General features: G+C 41.5%; 1 protein-coding gene across 1 annotated transcript in view; it reads right to left on the minus strand.

Moving 5' to 3' along the window:
• Positions 1-12,734, minus strand: part of kif18a (kinesin family member 18A) — a 170,484-nt gene extending 157,750 nt beyond the window's left edge. The window contains exon 1 of the mRNA XM_037689400.1: positions 12,419-12,734. Within this exon, the coding sequence (XP_037545328.1) occupies positions 12,419-12,734 (316 nt within the window). The remainder of the gene's footprint in view (positions 1-12,418) is intronic.
• Positions 12,735-19,855: the final 7,121 nt, after the last annotated feature.

A 19,855-nucleotide genomic window follows, 5' to 3' on the forward strand; every position in this document is an offset into this window, starting at 1 on the left:
AGTTTTTTTCCCCCTCACACAACGTACAGACCCTGCCAGGTAGCCACTATGATTAGTCATTAGATGTAACCTTAGCAAAAATATGCCTCACATCGATAACATGACAGATTACCACACACGTATTTTGCAAAGAGAACATGATACCGGTTACAGCTGCGGACGAGTTCGATGCTACAGCAGGTGTTTTCTCTTCAGACGCTGCAACATCGACAACGTGCGGTTGTGGTTACTCCAGTTCTGCTTTGCAGTGGAAGCATTTTGCTGTGTTGTCTTTTTTTGTTTAGCCTAAAATGTTCCCAAACTTTTGACAGTTTTTGTTGTTTTCGGGGCTCTTCTTCTACGCAGTCTCCGTTCCCTCCATAACTACAAACTTAGCACATATGCGTTAGCGGAAATGCTAGCAGAAGCGCTAGATTTGTGTAACACACAAACCTTCTGGCAAGACCACAGTGCTCTGAATAGTTTAATGAAGCTTCTAGGCAGATAAATTTGCCTCGAGGATTTTTTTTTGTAATCGAGGTCCTCGAATTATTCGAGGAATAGTTTCAGTCCTAGTTAAGTTCATGGCAAACCCAAAGCAGACATGTTCCTGTTTTTAGTTTTCTACACCGCTTTATAATGTGGCTGTTTTTGTTGCCTTGCCCAAACGTGGGTTACAGGGGCACCAACCTGGAGTCAGGCCTAAGGGAGGGGCTCGTTGGCGAGCGCCTGGTGACCGGGTCTCTGCCCATGGGGCCCAGTCAGGCTCAGCCCAAAGGAGCAGCATGGGTTTGCCTTCCTGTAGATCCACCACCTGCAGGAAGGGCCATAAAAGTCGGGTGCATGATGCTATGGGCAGTGGCCGAAGGTGGGTTAGTATAGTGAGGGTTTGCTGGGAATGCCTGGCAGAAGAAAACGTCAGAGATCTTCAACTCACACCTCCGGCAGAGATTTAACCGCATCCCAGCTGAGGTAGGGGACATTGAGTCTGAGTGGGCCATGTTCCGCAACTCGCTTGTTGAGGTAGCTGCTTTGACCTGTGAACGCAAGTTTGTCGGTGCTTCTTGCGGTGGTCATCCACGAACTTGGTGGTGGACACCCTGGGTTAGGGAGGCTGTCATGCTGAAGGAGGTGTAGTGAACTTGACCTGATGTCAAAACTGTCTTTTCATTGATTTGAATCCAGAAATACAGGTTGACTCATCCTGAGACTTTCTTTCTTGATTTCAAGTGAAAGAACACTCTTTTCTATTATCATTACTATTTTACAAATGTTGATAATCAAAGTGTTTTAGTTCAAACCATTTTAGATGTTGCAGTGAACTAATCAATTTTATTAACTGTGAAACAGTGTAATGATTTTTTAATCCTCATGCAAAGTTAGAATTCATGTTAAGGCCTGTTACAGAGTAATTATGCATTTTCTGATGTTCTGTCTTTGAATGAGCAGTGTACGTTAGTTCCAAGGTCGGAATCTAAGCAGACAAGTTGTTGGAACGAATGGTCGTTGTTTTACATCCTCTCAGACGTAAATAGAGAAGTTGGCACCTGTTTCTCCAAACTCGCCCAAACATTTCTCTCTCTGTCTCTGAGAACATTTTCAATATGTTCCATAACAATGCTTGCTGTTTTCTGACTTCTAGTAACCTCTTACGTCACAAAACACACCCGTCTGGTCGACATTGACCAATGGGAAGACTCCCAAATGAACCGGAGATAGAGCTCTTTAAAATGTCGGTACTTTCTAGTTCTCCCAGCTCGGTGAAGTGGCAGTTCTGTGATGTGCCCAGTTCTCAGTTCTGTGAAGTTCTGTTGGAGTCTGGCTGGGAAACAGGAAAACCCTGACATGACCGCAGGGCTCCTCCGAGTTTTATGGGATTATAACATCTTCCACCTCTGAGTGGAACTTCTGAAGAACCCCACTCATGTAGAGTCCACCCGTGGAGGTGAACTGTTGTTGACGAAGTCCCGTCACCACTCCGGATATATCTCTGCCATCCTACGGAGACGCTGAAAGGTAGCGTTAACTGGAGTTCCTCTTCTGCTGATTCATCGTCAGAGAGGTAAATGAGTCTAGTCTCCTACTGAGCGTACCGAGGAAAGCTGGGTCGGATGGAGGGTGTCGTCCTGTCAACACTTTTCACTCATACACACCACATTCTCCCTCATCCATCTTTCACTCCCTTTAAACTTCATTTTCCATCTTTAAATTCTTCTATCAAGTAGAAATCATTCCAGATATTTTAGAAATGTCTGTGTAAAGTTTCAACCATCGCCGTATGGTTTTCTAAGTGTACAGCTGCTGATTAATTATGTTGTTAATTTCATATTTTGCCAAATTAATGTAAATGTTTGATGTTAAACTTTGATTCTGTAAATAAATGGCCACATTCATTTTGATGGGTCAAAGATAAATAACTTCTCACGTTACATTTTATTAAAATCAATGCACGTTTTATTCAGTCCAGAAAAATGAGAGAATCCATTTTAATTGATGAATATATCTAAGCATCTGTTCATCTACAGAGGAGTCCTATCGGGCCTTGTTGGCCAGTGGGACTCTGGAGGCAACTGCGGAGTACCGGAGGGCCAAGCGGTGTGCAGCCTTGGCTGTTGTTGAGGCAAAAGCTCGGATGTGGGAAGAGTTCGGTGAGACCTTGGACAGAGACTCTTGGTCGGCTTTGAGGAGATTCTGGCAAACCATCAGGTGGCTGAGGAGGGGAAAGCAGCACTTTACTAACACCATGTCCAGTGAAGGTGGGGTGCTGTTGTTGAGTCAGGGGACATTGGAGTCGATCAGTTCATAACTGTGGCTGAGGTCACCGAGGTAGTTAAAGAGCTCGGAGGTGGCAGGGCTCTGGGAGTGGATGAGATTCACTCTGATTTCCTTAAGGCTCTGGATGATGTGGGGCTGTCTTGGCTGACACGCTTTTGCAATGCCGTGTGGACATCGGGGGCAGTGCCACTGGACTGGCAGACTGGGGTGGTGATTCCCCCCCTTCAAAAAAGGGCGACCAGATGGTGTGCTCCAATTATAGAGGCATCACTCTCCTTAGCCTCCCTGGTAAGGTCTATTCAGGGGTACTGGAGAAGCGAGTCCAGTCGTTGGTTGAACCTCAGATCCAGAAGGAACAATGTAGGTTCTGTCCTGTCTGTGGAACACTGGATCAGCTCTTTACCTTCACTAGGGTCCTTGAGAGGTCATGGGAGTTTGCCCATCCAGTCTACATGTGTTTTGTGGACTTGGAGAAGGCATTCAACGTGCTCCTCGGGGTACACTGTCGGGGGTGCTCCATGAGTATGGGATTGGAGACTCGTAACGGTGTAGTATGACATATCCTGAGATATATTCATACATTAAACGGGTTCTTCATTTTTCTGGACTGTATAACATACGTGCATTGAATTTCATAAAATGTGGACGTGAGACGTTAATTATCTTTGACTCACCACGACAGTGGGTCATTTATTAACAGAATCAAGTTTAACACATCACACATTTACATTAATTTGGCAGAATATGAAAATAACAACATAATTAATCAGCTTTACAACCAGGAAAACCATACGGCCATGATTTTCCGTTGCTACACCACAGACATTTCTGAAAACATCTGGATTAATTTTCTAGCAGATAGGAGAGTTTAAAGATGGAAAGATGAAGTTTATCTGAGAGAGATTTGTGAGGGAATTTGTCTGTTTTAACCAGAACAGCACGCTCTTTTGGAAATCAGCTTGTCCCAACAGTACACTTTGGGTGAAGGTCGACTTTTACCTTTTCTGAAGATAGATCAGTTCCGGCGTGAAGTCCCACTTCAAGCCACTATTCAGCGTCTCCGTAGAACAGCTAAAGACCTTGGGAGTCGTGTGAGGTTATCCAAACAGAAGTTATAATTCCCAAAATCGTCTCTGGTTCAGCTTGATTCTAATTCAGCAGCATCCTGAATGCCCGCGTTCTGCATTCAGGAACTCCCAAACTCTCTGCATTCTGGATTCCAAAAACTCTGCTTGAACTAGGAAGTGCCCACATTTTAAAGAGCTCTACTTCCGGTTCATTTGAGAGCCTTTTGATTGGTCGATGGACCAAAGCAGAGGTGTGGTTTGTGATGTAAGGTGTTATTAAAAGTCAAGGAAAAGATTCAGATTGTTTAAGAACAGACAGAAAGATATCATGGAAAAACCAGACTTCGTGGAGTCTCCCACCAAGTATCTCGCTGTAAAAGTTAAACATGACATTTCTTTTTCAGTAAACTTTCAGTTGACCGAAACTCGAACTTTGACACACTTACAAATTTGCTCACTTCAAAGCAGACGATCAAGAAATTGAATCATTACTCTGTAACGTACTCTAACTTGATTTCACTTTGAATTGAGGATTAAGAATCATTACTACTGTTTAAGTAAATAAAAATGAGTAGTTCACTTCAACATGTAGACATTGTTTGAACCAAAACACTTTGATTATCAAAACATTTGTAAAATAGTAATGATCATAGAGAATTTTTTTTTTTTTTTGATTGATTGATTGATTGATTACTTTATTCATCAGACTTGTAGTCCACAAAAGCATGACACACAACACACAAAAAAGAAAAGAAAGATTTAAAAAAATAAAATCTTATAAAAGACTTGCATACCAATGTTTCCACAGAGCTGACTGATATCTTAGCGCACTAACAGAGGGATGTGAAAACATTACAATAAGACTGTTCATGGAGCTGCACAAACGACACATAAACTTGTATATCAAATTTCTCATGAGTGCCTGAAACGATCTGACATGCGCATTACAAAACATTTCACTTGCACTGCTGGACCTTGGTTTCTTAAGCAAAATTCTCAGGGAGTCATTATAAGCAACCTTAAGCTTCTGCATGCTAGCTTTTTTGAACTTACACCACAAAGGAGCCGCATACAAGGATGTACAATAAGCTTTAAACAGACTTATTTTTACGTCATCAGTACACATGTGAAACTTCCTCCCCAGAATGTTTGCCTGGGCGTACAACATGCGACACTGCCGATAAATGTCATCATCGTCACAGAGCTGGTCTGTGATGTAGTGACCCAGATATTTTGTTTTAGAACAAACATTTAACTTTTGGCTTGACAAAAAAAAATCTGGGAAACAGAGTTGTTTGTCTGCTTTAGTCCTACATATTAGCACAACAGTTTTCTTAGCATTATACTGCACATCATATCTCAACCCATAATCAGAGCAGATATTCAGTAGCTGCTGAAAACCAACACTGCTGGGTGAGAGGACAGCCAGGTCATCAGCATACATAAAGTGATTAACCAGGGTATCACCGATCATACATCTAGTTTTACAGAGGTTCATTTCTTTTGACAGGTCGTCCATGTACAAGTTAAACAGGGCAGGCGAAAGAAGCCCACCCTGACGCACACCATTACTCACTCCAAAGCAGGCAGAGATGTTATTGCCCCATTTTACATGCATTTTCTGGTTAGAATACCAGTAAACTAAAATTCGTATAATAATATCTGGAGCACCTCTCTGTTTTAATTTATCAAATAACTTGTAATGATTGACACGATCAAAAGCCTTAGAGGCATCAATAAACCCAATTAACACAGATTAATTTTTTCTTAGATATGCTCTTGCTGCCTCTTTCAGGCCATAAATACAGAAATCAGTTCCCAACTTGGCTTTAAAACCAAATTGATTATCTGTTGTACTAATAAACTTACTGAGACGATCAAGTAAGATTTTTTCAAACACTTTAGATATCACACTCGCTAAAGCTATAGGTCTGTAGTTATTAAGGCTACCAACCTTGCTAGTTTTGTCCTTAATTACCGGCACAAGGATGATAGATAATAAGGAATCAGGCAACTGTCCATGGATCATAAACCCAGAGAAACACATTGCAAGCAGCACAGCCACTTTTTGGCTGGCATATTTCAGATGTTCTGCTGAAATGCTATCAGAACCTGTTGCCTTATTCTCACACAAGTACGCAATAGCCTGCTGGACTTCACTAGGGGTTATTAGAACCACATCACTCTTGGCAATATTTCCCAGTCCATATGGTTCACTTTTTACACAGTTAAATAAAGTAGAATAATGCTGTCTCCATAGTTCTGCTATGTTATCAGCCCCAGATATGCCTTCAATGGTACTGGGGAGCAATGCAGTAGACCTGTTTAAAGCTCGGACATCATTCCAAAAGCCAATGGTATTATTACAAAGCAGTTTTTCAGCCATGGAATCTGCTCTCATGTTCTGCTCACGTTTGGAAATGTATCGAATGGCATATTTAAAGTTGGCACTTGTTAATTTTTTATAATCTAGAAGAGTCCCATCTCTTGGTCTACCTGCTTCTACCCACATCTTATATGCCTGTTTGGCTTCTGCATGGTATCCTGACACATATTTATTCCAACCTGGCCTAATGTTATTAGTCTTTCTACATGTAGAGTATGATCTTGTAGCCTCATTCAAAGCACCCACAATGCCATCATACATAGTATGAAGGTCTATACAGTGAGATATATTACTGCAATTAACATCTGAGCACATAATAGATTGAAGAGGAAGACTTATTTTACTTAAAAGAAAATCAGTTTTCATATGATATACTGATAGGTCATCTTTAGAGAGTCTGGACCATTGGAATTTAACTGTGGTGGCACTATTTACCCCCCATATGAACTCTGGAAGACTTTTAATATCCAGCATCATTAAAAATGGAACATGATCTGACATAGAATACTCATATAATATTTCTATTGATTTTACAACAGCATGGGCATCAGCAGAGCTAATGCAATGGTCAAGCCATGACGTTGTATGCCAAGCTTCACTTATATAAGTATAACTATCTGCAGGTAGCATTTGCTGACTGGACAATATGAAACTGTTATCATCACAAAACTGATGCATATGTTTAGCAAATGAGGAACATTCATCAGATATATCTGCATTCATATCACCTACTACATACACAGAGGTAAGATAATGGTCATCAATGAAAGAGTTCAAGAAAGCAAGTCTATTCAAATAAATGTCTTCATTCTGGGGACACTCGTATGGTGTGTAGACATTAATAATAACAAATTCTTTTTTTTCAACTTTTAAATGTACAGCAATACACCAGTCAACACCAGTTCTGATGACATTAAGAACTGGGTCCAGCTTTTTGTGCCATAGAATGGCTACTCCTCCTGCGATGCGTCCTCTCACTATCCCCATAGAAAGATCCACAGTAGATTCACCAGCTCCACAGAAACAGTCATTAATACAGTTCAAACTTCCCAAATCCTGTTTTGATAAAAAGGTCTCTTGTAAACAAAGGATATCACATTTTTGCAACAGTCTATCCACAACCAGACGTCGTGCTTTATCTCCAGCTGTGTTACCGACACGCAGTCCCCGGCAATTGTAAGAAATAACACGCATTAATTAGTCTATGAAGGATTCACTGCAGCCGTTGCATCCATCCCTTTGGCATCACTTGAAGTGATCACCCCAAGCCCTTTGGACGTTGTAGGTTTATTCCGTGGCTCATAGTAACGGCGCACAACCGAACCCTCTGGCCACAGCTCTGGGTTGTACACTTCTGCAACGTTCTCACACTCCACACTGACTTTAAAAGAACTATATCTGGTGTTCCCAGTGACAATACGCCGGCACTGAACATCGCGTCCAAGTTTTCCTTTAAGATAGTTCATTAGTGTCTCATCATCAAGATCTGGAATAAATCTAGTTGTAAAAACAGTTACAAGCTTCGTTCTGACCACTTTTATGGTGCTTTGAGCACCAGTACCGATAATAGGTGCTGGTCTTTTACGCTCAGGTTTAGCTTGGCGTTTTAATGTAGCTGAATGGCTCTCAGTTTTCAAACGCCGCCATTGTTTCACCACCAAGTTCCATGTGGGCGAACTGATGGGCGCATCTGTAGCACAGCTTCGGTTACGGTTATCACTCACCGCAGACTCGCCAATAATCCTGGGATCGTCGGTGTAGGTCCCATTCACGGCCAAAGCGGCATTATCAGCAATAACACAGTTTGTTCGAACAGAATCCATGCATGTTACCACCTCCTCGGAGCCGTCCGCAGCCAATGTCAAGTCACTGGCGTTGGGTATTCCTGGAACAGGCGTATTCACACTGCTGGATCCTCCACCTCCAAGGACCAAATGTCGTTCCATTGCCGTGACTCTGCGGTCAATGGTGGTGGTAACCTCACGCAACTTCTCCTCAACGTCCACTTGGCGTGACACTGTATGCTTCAGGGCACAAACCTCGCTCTGTAGACGCTCCATCTTGCTGAGTAAGTTGGAGACATCCAGGCTGTTGAACGTCACAGGCGGCAGCTCATCCAGGAAGTGGGAGACAAAGTGAGGTATAGCTTCCCCGCACTCATTCAGAACTTTTAAACAGCTTTTAATGGCATTTACAGCTTTCTGACTTCCTTTGAAGGCCACATACCGCTGTTTGGAATTGGAACACAGTTCAAACAGGACTTTTCTAGAGGACTCAATCCACTCAAAGTCGAACGTGTTGGATGCGAGCAGCACAAGCTCTTCCTGGCACATAGTCTTGATTTTGACCACAAGAAAGTTTAAAAACTCATCCTCCACTATAAGCTTTCCATCAGTAGTGTTGTAGATCTGCGGTTTGGTTCGGGGACAACGAGAGAAGGGAGCTCCCGTGCCTGACTCCGCACCGTCCGCCTATTTATTATTTATTTTATGTCTTTAATTGTCTTTTCCACTTGATTAATTCAAGAAAGAAAGTCTCAGGATCGATCAACCTGTATTTCTGGATGCAAATCAATGAAATGACAGTTTCTGACCATATGATCCTAAGGTCAAGATTTGACATCAGGTCAAGTTCACTACAACGGGCTGTTCAGTCCCTATACAAGTGATGCAAGGGTTTAGTTTGCATTGCCAGCAGAGAGTCAGACCCCTTCAGGGTGGGAGATGGACTCCGCCAGGGCTGCCCGTTGTCACCGATTCTGTTTATAACTTTATGGACAGAATTTCTCGGTGCAGCCAGCTGGCGGAGGGTTTCTGGTTCGGTGGCCTCTAGGGATGGGTACCTTTCTAAATAAATAAATAAATAAATAAATAAAATCGTATCGGTAACGTGTCGGTATCGGTACAGTGTCGGTACCTTCACTTGGGTGTCGTTCCTGGAAGGTTCTTTTTTCGGTACCAGTTTTGTAATTAATATTAATTCTAACAAGAATAAAATTACGTTACACATTACTGTACAAATTGTGAGTTTAATTTGTTAACTTTGGTATTTCTATCCAAGCAGTTTTCTTACATAAAAATAAATAAATAATTTCCAGTTCAAAAGATCAGTTTCAAACCAGTGACATGCCAGTGTCTAATGCTCACTGCTACACACTGACAACCTTTTTATTAAACAGTTTTTCTTGAGAAAAATCAACATGTTTGCTTTCTCTGGACACAAACAAGCCCACTCCTGGCTGATGGTGTCTCCTGCAGTAGGAAATGTTCATTCTGAGGGTGTGGATGATGCTTGTTGCACACACAGACACCTGGTTGTCAAGTTTGATAGCACTGACATATCGTTCCAAACATTCCACCAGCAGGTCACTAGACTCACTGAGGTTAGGGTTAATGCAGACTTCTGCACCTCTGTGTCTCTGCCTGAATCTTCTCAGTGGTTCTCTGGGGTTTAGGGCTCTTATCATCTCCCTAACTGACATGAGAACACAAAACATAAACAATAACATGGTTGTGTTATTATTGATCAAAAAACATGATCTAGGCTGAGAGACAAAAGTTTAACTGGTCAACAAAATCCTTTAAAGTTTACTTACCTCCACCATGCAGCCTCCATTGTAGAAAAAGGCAGCAAACTTTAACAACAAAGTGTGTGATCCAACATTTTTCAGTCAGGTCATCTGGACAGTTTCTTTTTTTGTGCTGAAACATTTCGCCTTCGATCCGGAAGGCTTCATCAGTCAAGGAAACTAACACAAAACTGATTCTTCCCCCAACAGCTTACTCCAAAGTGGAACAAACCAGTTATGTCGGTGATAAGATGGTCTCTTTGTCACGCCCCCTCCTCCATTGTCGGCCCTCTTCCTTGTTGACAGTCATGTCAAACTAGTTGAAAACAACAAAGTTTGTAATTGTCCTGTGGCCCCCATCTCGTTGTACTTTTGTCTGCTTCTGTCCTCACATCTGGGTCAGAGGCTCCTGTGAGGAGAACATTAAAAAAAACCCGGTGAACATTAGGCAAACTTTTTAAGCAGCTGGTCCGATGGATGAGCACAGTTTTACAAGCTAAGCTTCATCAGTTACTGTCAATATTTAGTTAGCTTCTGAGTTTAGCTAGCTACGTAGCTAAAATAAATTTATACACTAATATCTTAAAGTTAGCATTACATGGATCCTAGTTTAATTCCCCACGATGTAAGTGTTAAGCTGCAGTAATGTTAACAAATGTAAACTTACCAGCTGAAACACAGGCATAGCTCCGTCCTTAGGAGTTCTTTGATGAAGAGGACTCGGGCCGTGGAATGTTGATTCAGTCCGTTTAACACTCACAGGTTGACTTTAATGCTGAGAGGAGGAGGGGAAGCTGCTGTCCTTCTCTCTTCTTGCAAAAAAACACAAAGCAAAGTTCTGCTCGTAAGCAGAAAGCTGCGTGTGTTGTCGAAGCCGTTCGTCAACACACGCGTTGCATACAAGAACCCCGTCTGTGGGCGTAACCAGCCCCATAGACATACAAGCTGTGGAGCAGCTTTAAACAGCTCTGGGTGTAAACACGTAGTCCGTTTGTCATACGTCTGCGTTTTACCTGCCGGCGTGCTGAAAACACGTGACACGTTACAGCCAATACTGAAACTTGACACCGAAAAAAGAGTGACGTTTCAATCCATACACCGACCAGTGCAGTTCGGTAGGTGCCATTTAAGAACCTCGGTTCGGTACTCAGCCCAAGTGGCCACAGGATTCCATCTCTACTCTTTGCAGATGATGTTGTCCCGTTAGCGTCATTGTGCCGTGATCTTCACCTCTCACTGGAGCGGTTCGCAGCCGAGTGTGAAGCGGCTGGGATGAGAATCAGCACCTCCAAATCTGAGGCAATGGTCCTCAACCGGAAAAGGGTGGATTGCTCCCTTCAGGTTGAGGGTGAGGTTCTGCCTGACGTGGAGGAGTTCAAGTATCTTGTCGTTTTGTTCACGAGTGAGGGAAGAATGGAGCGTGAGATTGACAGATGGATTAGTACAGCATCTGCAGTATTGTGGATGCTGTGCTGGTCTGTTGTGGTGAAGAGAGCTGAGCTCTAAGGCAAAGCTCTCTGTTTACCGGTCGGTCTAAGTTCATACCCTCATCTATGGTCATGAGCTCTGGGTAGTGACCGAAAGAATGAGATTGCGGATACAGGTGGTTGAAATGAGTTTTCTCCGTAGGGTAGCTGGACTCTCCCTTAGAGATAGGGTGAGAAGTTCAGTTATTCGGGAGAGATTCGGAGTAGAACCACTGCTTCTCCACGTCGAGGAGCCAGTTGAGGTGGTTCAGGCATCTGGTAAGGATGCCCCCTTGGCGCCTCCCTAAAGAGGTGCTTCAGGGATGTCCAACTGGGAGGAGACCCAGGGGAAGACCCAGGACACGCTGGAGAGATTAAGTCTCTAAGTTTGGCCTGGGAATGCCATGGAGTCCTCCCAGAAGGGCTGGAAGAGGTGGCTGTGGAAAGAGATGTCTGGGCCTCCCTGATCAAGATGCTGCCCTCACGACTTGACTTCGGAATAAACGGAAGATAATGGATGGATGGATGTTTTTGTTCGGTTGTAAATCAGTTATTCCATTTACTTTTCATTTTATATGCTTTTTATACGATTATCCACTGTTGTCATCACTCTTTGTTAAAACAGGTCTCTCTTGTAAATGAGTCCTTGTGGCTCAACGAGACTTAACTGCAGAAATAAAGGTTGAATTGAATTGGATACAATAGCAAGGAAAGTTGCACTGAGCATATCTAGATAAAAAAAAATAGTGTGACAAGTGACCAGGTAAACTTACAAATTTAAGGATAATTTCCACAAACCACCTGTGATTTTTATTTGTGTATATTGGCTTTGACTTTTCCTGTTACTGACTATGACTCTAGCCATGATTTGCCATAGTATGATTACGCCTGTGGCACTTTTTTCTTGCATGCCCCTGACTGGAATATTTGTCTGTATGGAATAAGCAGACAAAGTTTACTGACATAATAATACTCTATACGGACTTGTTTCTACATCTATAGCACAACATTTTTTTCCTACATTGGCAACACACGTGGACTATTCTGAGATACTGTAACTGCAATCAGGATGAACCAAGAAGTGTAAAAAAAAACATTTGCAAGTAAATGCAAAATAAATTTAGATTGCATCATGACTATTAAGTGAATTAAAATGAATCAACAATTAATCCATTACCTGTGCAGTTGAACCCGTTCATCACGCCATCCAACACTCCTTTCGTTGTGTTTTCAAAAACATCAACTTGTGTAGAGTTTTCATCAAAGACATGGTCAAAAACAAATTTTAGGTCTTTGTTAGCCTTCTTGTGGATGTTTCTACTGCACAGTTTTTGTGACCCAAAACATGACAAGTCTTCTTCGTTAGGGTCAAATATGAGCATGTGGTTATCAACCACCTGGACGACATTTCGACAGTTTTCATGTCTCTCACTCTCGTTGGCTGGTCTCACCCGAACAACCACCTTCACGTGGCTACATACGCCGTCTGTCATTGTGGCTCATCTGTAGGTAGTGACTGCAAAATAAATAAATGATACTTGTAAGAACATTTTCTATATTTGCAAATTAGAAACAGATTGAACAAAAAATGTGATTACAGTAGATCACAGCAAGGAAGTAACTTCAGTTTTTTTTTTAATGCAATCACGTTATTATTTGTTTTAATATGAAGTTTTCATCTTTTTATATACATTTAATGGTATTTCTGTGCCCTTCTGCTGTCAAGTTACAGCATTAATTGAGCAATCATTGTGTTTAAACTTTAACTGACTGCATTTGAATGAGATGATTAACTTTATCTCCAATTATTTATTTATTTGCAAAGCCAAACACACAGATTTACTTTACCATACCATACCATTTTATTTATAGAGCACTTAAAACAGCTACAAGGCCAACCAAAGTGCTGTACAGACAGAACAACAGGTAACACACAAAGCAATATACAAATCAAAATATAGACATAAAAACGATGCAGATAATACATATGATAAACCAGTGTGGAACGTACAGGTTCACAACACAGATCATCTGGTGTTGAAAGCTACTGAATAGTAGTGAGTTTTTAAATGGGATTTGAAAACCAGGAGGGAGGGGGCCTGTCTGACAATCAGAGGTAACTCGTTCCAAAGTCTTGGTCCTGCTACAGAGAAGGTCCTGTCACCTCTGCGCTTAAGACGAGTTCCTGGACCTGTGAGGAGCAACTGGTCCGCTGACCACAGGGAACGTGGTGGGACATACGGCTGTAGCAGATCAGAGATTGGGGGGGGGGGGGGGGGGGGTGAGAGAGACTGTTTAGCGATTTCTAGACATGAGTATTTTGAACTGGATCCGAAGGTGAACTGGTAACCAGTGCAGTGAGGCCAAAACTGGTGTAATGTGCTCTCTTTTGCCTGTACTGGTTAAAAATGGGGCTGCTGCATTCTGGACCAGTTGTAGTCGTGCAATGGAGGTCTGACTGATACCAAACAGGAGCGAATTGCAGTAATCAAGCCTAGATGTAAGGAATGCATGCATTACTGTCTCCAGGTTATTTTTGGACAATATGGGCTTCAGTTTAGACAGCCGCCTCAGTTGGAAGAAACATGATTTAACAATCTTCAGAATCAGTTTATTAGGTTTATTATTATTATCATGTTTACATGATTGTTACATTTCAGGGAAGGGTCCATTATCAGGCCCAGATTAGTGACTCTTTGTTTTTCTGACAGGGTTAGAGTAGAGAGGTCGATGCAGTGGTTTGTGATTGTGTCGTTGGGAGGGAACAACATGACTTCAGACTTCTTTTCATTGAAACTTAAGAAATTTAAAGCCATCCAGTCCCTGATGTCAGCCAGGCAGTCGAGCAGAGATTGAATAGAGCATGTACCATTGTGTCTTAGGGGGAAGAAAATTTGACAGTCATCAGCGTAGAAGTGAAAGCGTATGTTGTGTTTCCGGAAAATAGCACCAAGTGGCAGAAGGTATAAAGAGAATAGGACTCCTGTAAGACTTCTGTTGGACTCCTGGCAGGGACCAATGCAGATATGTTTCTGTTTTTAGTTTTCTAAATTCCCCTTCGAATCTAGCTGTTTTTTGTTACTTTTCTTTTCTTGTTACTTTTTTTTTTTTTTTAGACATCCTATTTGTAAAAAAAAAATAAAAAAAATATATGACTTTTTATAACTGTTTATTGTGATCACTGTTAGTCATCATTGTCATCATTCTTTGTTGAAATCAGGTCTCTCTTGTAAATGAGTCATTGAGGCACAATGGGATTTACCAGTCTAAATAAAGGTTGAAAAAGGAGGGGACACAGGATGGTCCCCTGCGGAACCCCCCATTTAAGCTATGTTGCTGCAGAACTAAAATCCTTGACGGAGACACAAAAGGATCTGTCAGTGAGGTAAGATCTGAACCAGTTAAGGGCTGATCCTGTGATGCCCACCCACTGCTCCAACCTAGCAATGAGATCTCATGGTCGATTGTGTCAAAGGCGGCTGTGAGGTCCAATAGGACAAGCAGCACAGGATCACCGGTATATGTGGATCTGAAGATGTCGTTAAAGACCTTCAATAGGGCATCCAAAACAGTTCAATCTGGTCCTCTGGACATTCAAAAAAAAAAAAAAAAAAAAATATATAGAAACGTTTCGTCTCTCATCCGAGAGACTTCCTCAGTCTGAGGAGCTGTATTCAGCTCAGTCTCTTAAATAGCACCTTCTCAGAGTGGATCAACCAGTTTTGCTGCTGACAACCAGAACCAGCTGCTCACATGCTCAAGAAGGACCATCAGCCTAACAATGGATCATTAGCACCTGATGGCTGTTTACTGTTCACAGAGGGCTGAGTGATACTAGCAATCACAGCATTGTAAGAGGGGGACAGTTGAACCCGGAGGCCTCCACCCCTGTTTAATGATGGACGATTTCTTTTCACAAAGATGGCCTCCTTTACTCCTCTCTCAAACCATCGTTCCTCTCTGTCCAGGATGTGAACATCTTCATCCCTGAAAGAGTGACCTCTGACCTGGAGATGAGTGTAGACCTCAGAGTCCTGGCCTGATGATGTTCCAAGGACTGTTCACACCCGGGTGTTGAACTGTTTGACTTGTTACCTTCAGGGAAGCGCTACAGGTGCATCAGAACAAGAACAAACAGATTCAAGAACAGTTTTTTCCCGAAAGCCATCACCACACTGAACTCACACATGCACTGATTTAATAATCTAACCTCCCAAACCCCTGGACTTCTACTGTGCAATACTACTGACATTTCATACCCTCAGTCACCTTAACTACCTCACTAATATCCATAATGTGCAATACAATTGTGTAATACTTGTATTTTTTACTTTCATTATTATATCTATATTGCGTTACATTTTTTATATTTTTAGTGTGTGTTTAATGTGTGTTTTCTTAAGGCGTGCTCTTAATTTCATTGTACTGCGTATAATGACAAAGGCATCCTGATTCTGATTGATCTTCTGTGCTGGGCCATCCTTTTGGCCAGTGGCTGTTTAGTTTCCCCGATGTAAGACTGATCACCCTCCTGACACTGAACAACATACACAACATTACTCTGTTTGTGCCGGGGGACTGGATCTTTGGGATGAACCAGTCTTTAATGTATTTTGGGGTTTAAAAGCCACTGGGACGTTATGTTTAGAAAATAAACGTCTCAGTTTCTCTGATACTCCCTCAACATACGGAATGACCACTGGTCTGGGACTGGGTTCCTCCTTTTCACCTGATGGCTGACTGGAGTCCTGTTTGGGTTTCTTCTCTGCTTTCAGGAAGGCCCAGTTAGGATATCCACATTGCTCTAGAGCCTGTCTTGTGTGGGATTTCTCCTTCTGCCTGGCTCCTGAGCTAGTGGGGACGCTGTCTGCTCTGTGGTACAGAGTCCTGATGACTCCTAACTTGTGCTCCAAAGGGTGATGGGAGTCAAACTGTAAATACTGGTCTGTGTGGGTGGGTTTGTGGTACACCTCAGTTTGCAAATGTCCTCTATCAGAGACTGAGACCTCACAGTCCAAGAAAGCCAACCTGCCATTTTTTACATCTTCTCGTGTGAACTTAATGTATTTATCCACAGAGTTGATGTGGTCAGTAAAATGTTGGACTTCCTGAGATTTGATTTTAACCCAGGTGTCGTCAACATACCTGAACCAATGACTTGGTGGTGTCCCTGAAAAGGACATCAAGGCTCATGAACAGGTTGGCAACAATAGGAGAAACTGGAGACCCCATAGCACACCCATGTTTCTGCCTATAATATTGCTCCCCATTTGTGAAGTAGGTTGACTGCAGGCACAGTTTCAAGAGTTGACACAGTTGTTCTGTGGAAAGCGTGGTCCTGCTGCTCAGAGTGGTGTCTGATTTTAATCTTAAATGGACCATCTCTACTGCATCATCAACAGGAATGCACGTAAAGAGTGATGTGACATCAAGAGACCATTGTTTCATCAGTCTCCATGATGACATCCCTCACCTTATCCACAAAGTCCATGGTGTTCTGTATGTGGTGTTCTGAGCTGCCAACTAAAGGGATGAGTACAGACGCCAGATATTTGGAAACATTGTAAGTGACAGAGTTAATCATGCTAACAATTGGTCTTAAAGGTACACCTTGTTTGTGGATTTTAGGTAAACCATACAGACTAGGTGTGGCCTCCCCTGGGTACAGTCTGTGGTACAGAAAACGGTCAATAGCCTTGTCCTGCTCCAACATTTTCAGGCAATCTATTAACTTCTTCATGTAACCACTTCCTGGATCTCTTTTCAGTGGCTCATAAGTGGTTAAGTCACTAAGGAGTGTCATAAGTTTTAGATTTTTCTACCTGGATTATTGAGCAGGATATTTTGAACCACTTTGGCCAGGATTGCCTCATACTAGTTAGAGAGTTTGAGAAAACAGCAAGGAAGAGGGCAGACTACAGGAACCACTTGCGATTCAACCTCAGATGTAGAAAGTGGCATCGTTCCCAAGAGCCTGGGACAGAAATCTTGTGTTAGTGGGCACCGGGCAAGCAAGATCATTCTGAAGGCACAGATCCAGAAAAAAAGGAAAGAGAGAAAGCACATGTCACGTTAAGGAGCCTCCCTCCCATTTTTCTTAAAGAGATGCACTGCTCGCTCCTCAACTGTTCTTCCTTCGGTTCAAACAGTACACTATCATCCAGTGGTTAAAAAAAGGTAATACACTCGAAACAAATTGATGAACATTTCTTCTTCTAATTACCAATTATTGTCAAATTTCAAACAATATTATCATTTATTATTATTATTTATTTCTGACTCTGATTTCTCGCAATAATTTCTGAGACAATTAATCGCTCAGCAATTTTTTTTTTTATCGTGACAGCAGGTAAATTCCAAAATGTATCCTTCTCCTCCACATCACATCCAAGCTGTGGAGCATAACCACTGACAATGTTTAGCATCAGACCTTCTACTTCTACCTTCAGACACTTCACCCTATCTGACACTCTTTTCACCTCTACTGGATTCTTTGTCAACTCCTTCAGGACCAGCCCTACTCCATATCTCTTTCAATCCAAAACATTGTAATACAGTTTAAACCTGCTTGAATGCTGTGAAACTTGCTGCCCTTCCACTTGGCCTCTTGGACACAGAAAACATCTACCTTTCTTCTCTGCATCATGTCAGCCAGCTCTCTACCTTTGCCTCTCATTGTCTCCAAATTTAAAGTTGCAACCCATATCATCTGCAAATAAATAATCTGTTTAAAGAGTTTCAGTCAGGGTTTAGAGCTCACCATAGCAGTGAATCTGCACTGGTGAACATTACTAATGATATTCTCATGGCCTCAGACAATGGACAGGTGTCTATACTGGTCCAGTTAGACCTCAGTGCTGCATATGATACAGTTGATCACAATATTCTATTACAGAGACTTGAACATGATATTGGAATTACAAGAACAGCTCTAAAATGGTTTAAATCATATATGTCTGATAGATGACAATTTGTAAATGTAAATAATGAATCTTCATCATACACCATAGTTAGTCATGGAGTTCCTCAAGGCTCAGTGCTTGTACAAATACTCTTTACCCAGTATGCTTCCATTAGGTAATGTTATTAATCAGCATGGGATATATTTGCATTGTTATGCTGACAATACACAGTCATATTTGTTCATGAAACCCAATGAATCCAATCAGTTACTTAGAATACAAGCATGTCTTAAAGACATAAAAACATGGATGACGCTAAATATTTTATATATTATAATATAATATTATAAAGTATATATTATATTATTATTATAATATAATAATCTAAATATATTATAATCATTATAATTATAATATTTAATTTCCCTCTGGGATTAATAAAGTATTTTTGAATAGAAATTTTCTGCTTATGATCACAGACAAGACTGAGGTTTAAATTTTTGGACATGAGCATTTTAGGAATGAATGTTTCAGTCTTTCTCCCTCCTTAGATGGCATTAATCTGTCCTCCAACTCTAATGTTAAAAATATTGGTGTTATTTTCTTCTTCTCGTCTTTTTATGGCGGTTAGCAAATAACTTTTAGGTGCATTACCACCACCTTCTGGATTGGAGTATGGACCAGATGCTACACCACTCTATACTATTTTACACGTTATATCCTTTGTAAATTACCTATTCTTCTCAGATATCCAAATATGCTGGTAAAAATTGTATCCCCTGATGATCTTTGCAGCAATTCCTTTATCTCTCTAACTTACTTTTATTTAAGTCTAACTAATTTCTACTTCAGAAATAAATCCTGCTTCTCATGTAAAGCCAGGAGAACATTAGTAGCTGCAACTTTCATGCCGATATTAGATTATGGTGACGTGCTGTACATGAGTGCTGCATCAAAATACCTACAGTCCTTAGACTCAGTTTATCATGGTGCCCTTCGATTCATTACTGATTCCAGTTATCGCACTCATCACTGTGAACTTTACGTCAAGTCTAGCTGGTCTTCTCTCAGCGCTCGCAGAGACACTCACTGGATATCCTTCATCTATAAGACCCTTCTAAACCTAGTCCCGTCATACCTTACCTCCCTAATACAAACGTCACACAATCTACTCCCTGCGCTCTAATGACCTAATCCTCCTGTCAGTTCCTCTGGTCAGAACTGAACTAGGACAAAGAGCATTCAGCTTCGCCGTCCCCTCAGCCTGGAACAACTTACGGACAGATTTGAAACTATCAACACTCATCTCGCCTAGATCCTTCATGTCAACCGTATCAGATAATGTTATCAAAAATCTGGACCATTGCAGATGTTTCTAAAACACTACTTATCAAATACACATGTCTTTGTTGACTTTTAACTCTGTCTACTTAAACTGATGTCTGTTCTACATTTAATGTCTACAGAAGTCTGTCTTAACCTGATGGTTTCAAACGGTTTACATTTATTTATCGTGATAGTAGTTTCTTTTTTCTTTTGATAAATGTAAATGCTTATTGTCAATTACCCTGTGACGTGTGCTGATGACCACTTGACCAGGTCACCCTTGTGAAAGAGATCTCGATCTCAACGGGCTCTAGCTGGTAAAATAAAGGTGATTGATTGATTGATAATAACTCTTTCCTTTGTATATTTATTGCATTCCAAGAAAA

The sequence above is a fragment of the Nematolebias whitei genome, chromosome 2 (genome assembly GCF_014905685.2).
Source record: "Nematolebias whitei isolate Nwh7 chromosome 2, NemWhi1, whole genome shotgun sequence".
Classification (NCBI taxonomy): domain Eukaryota; kingdom Metazoa; phylum Chordata; class Actinopteri; order Cyprinodontiformes; family Rivulidae; genus Nematolebias; species Nematolebias whitei.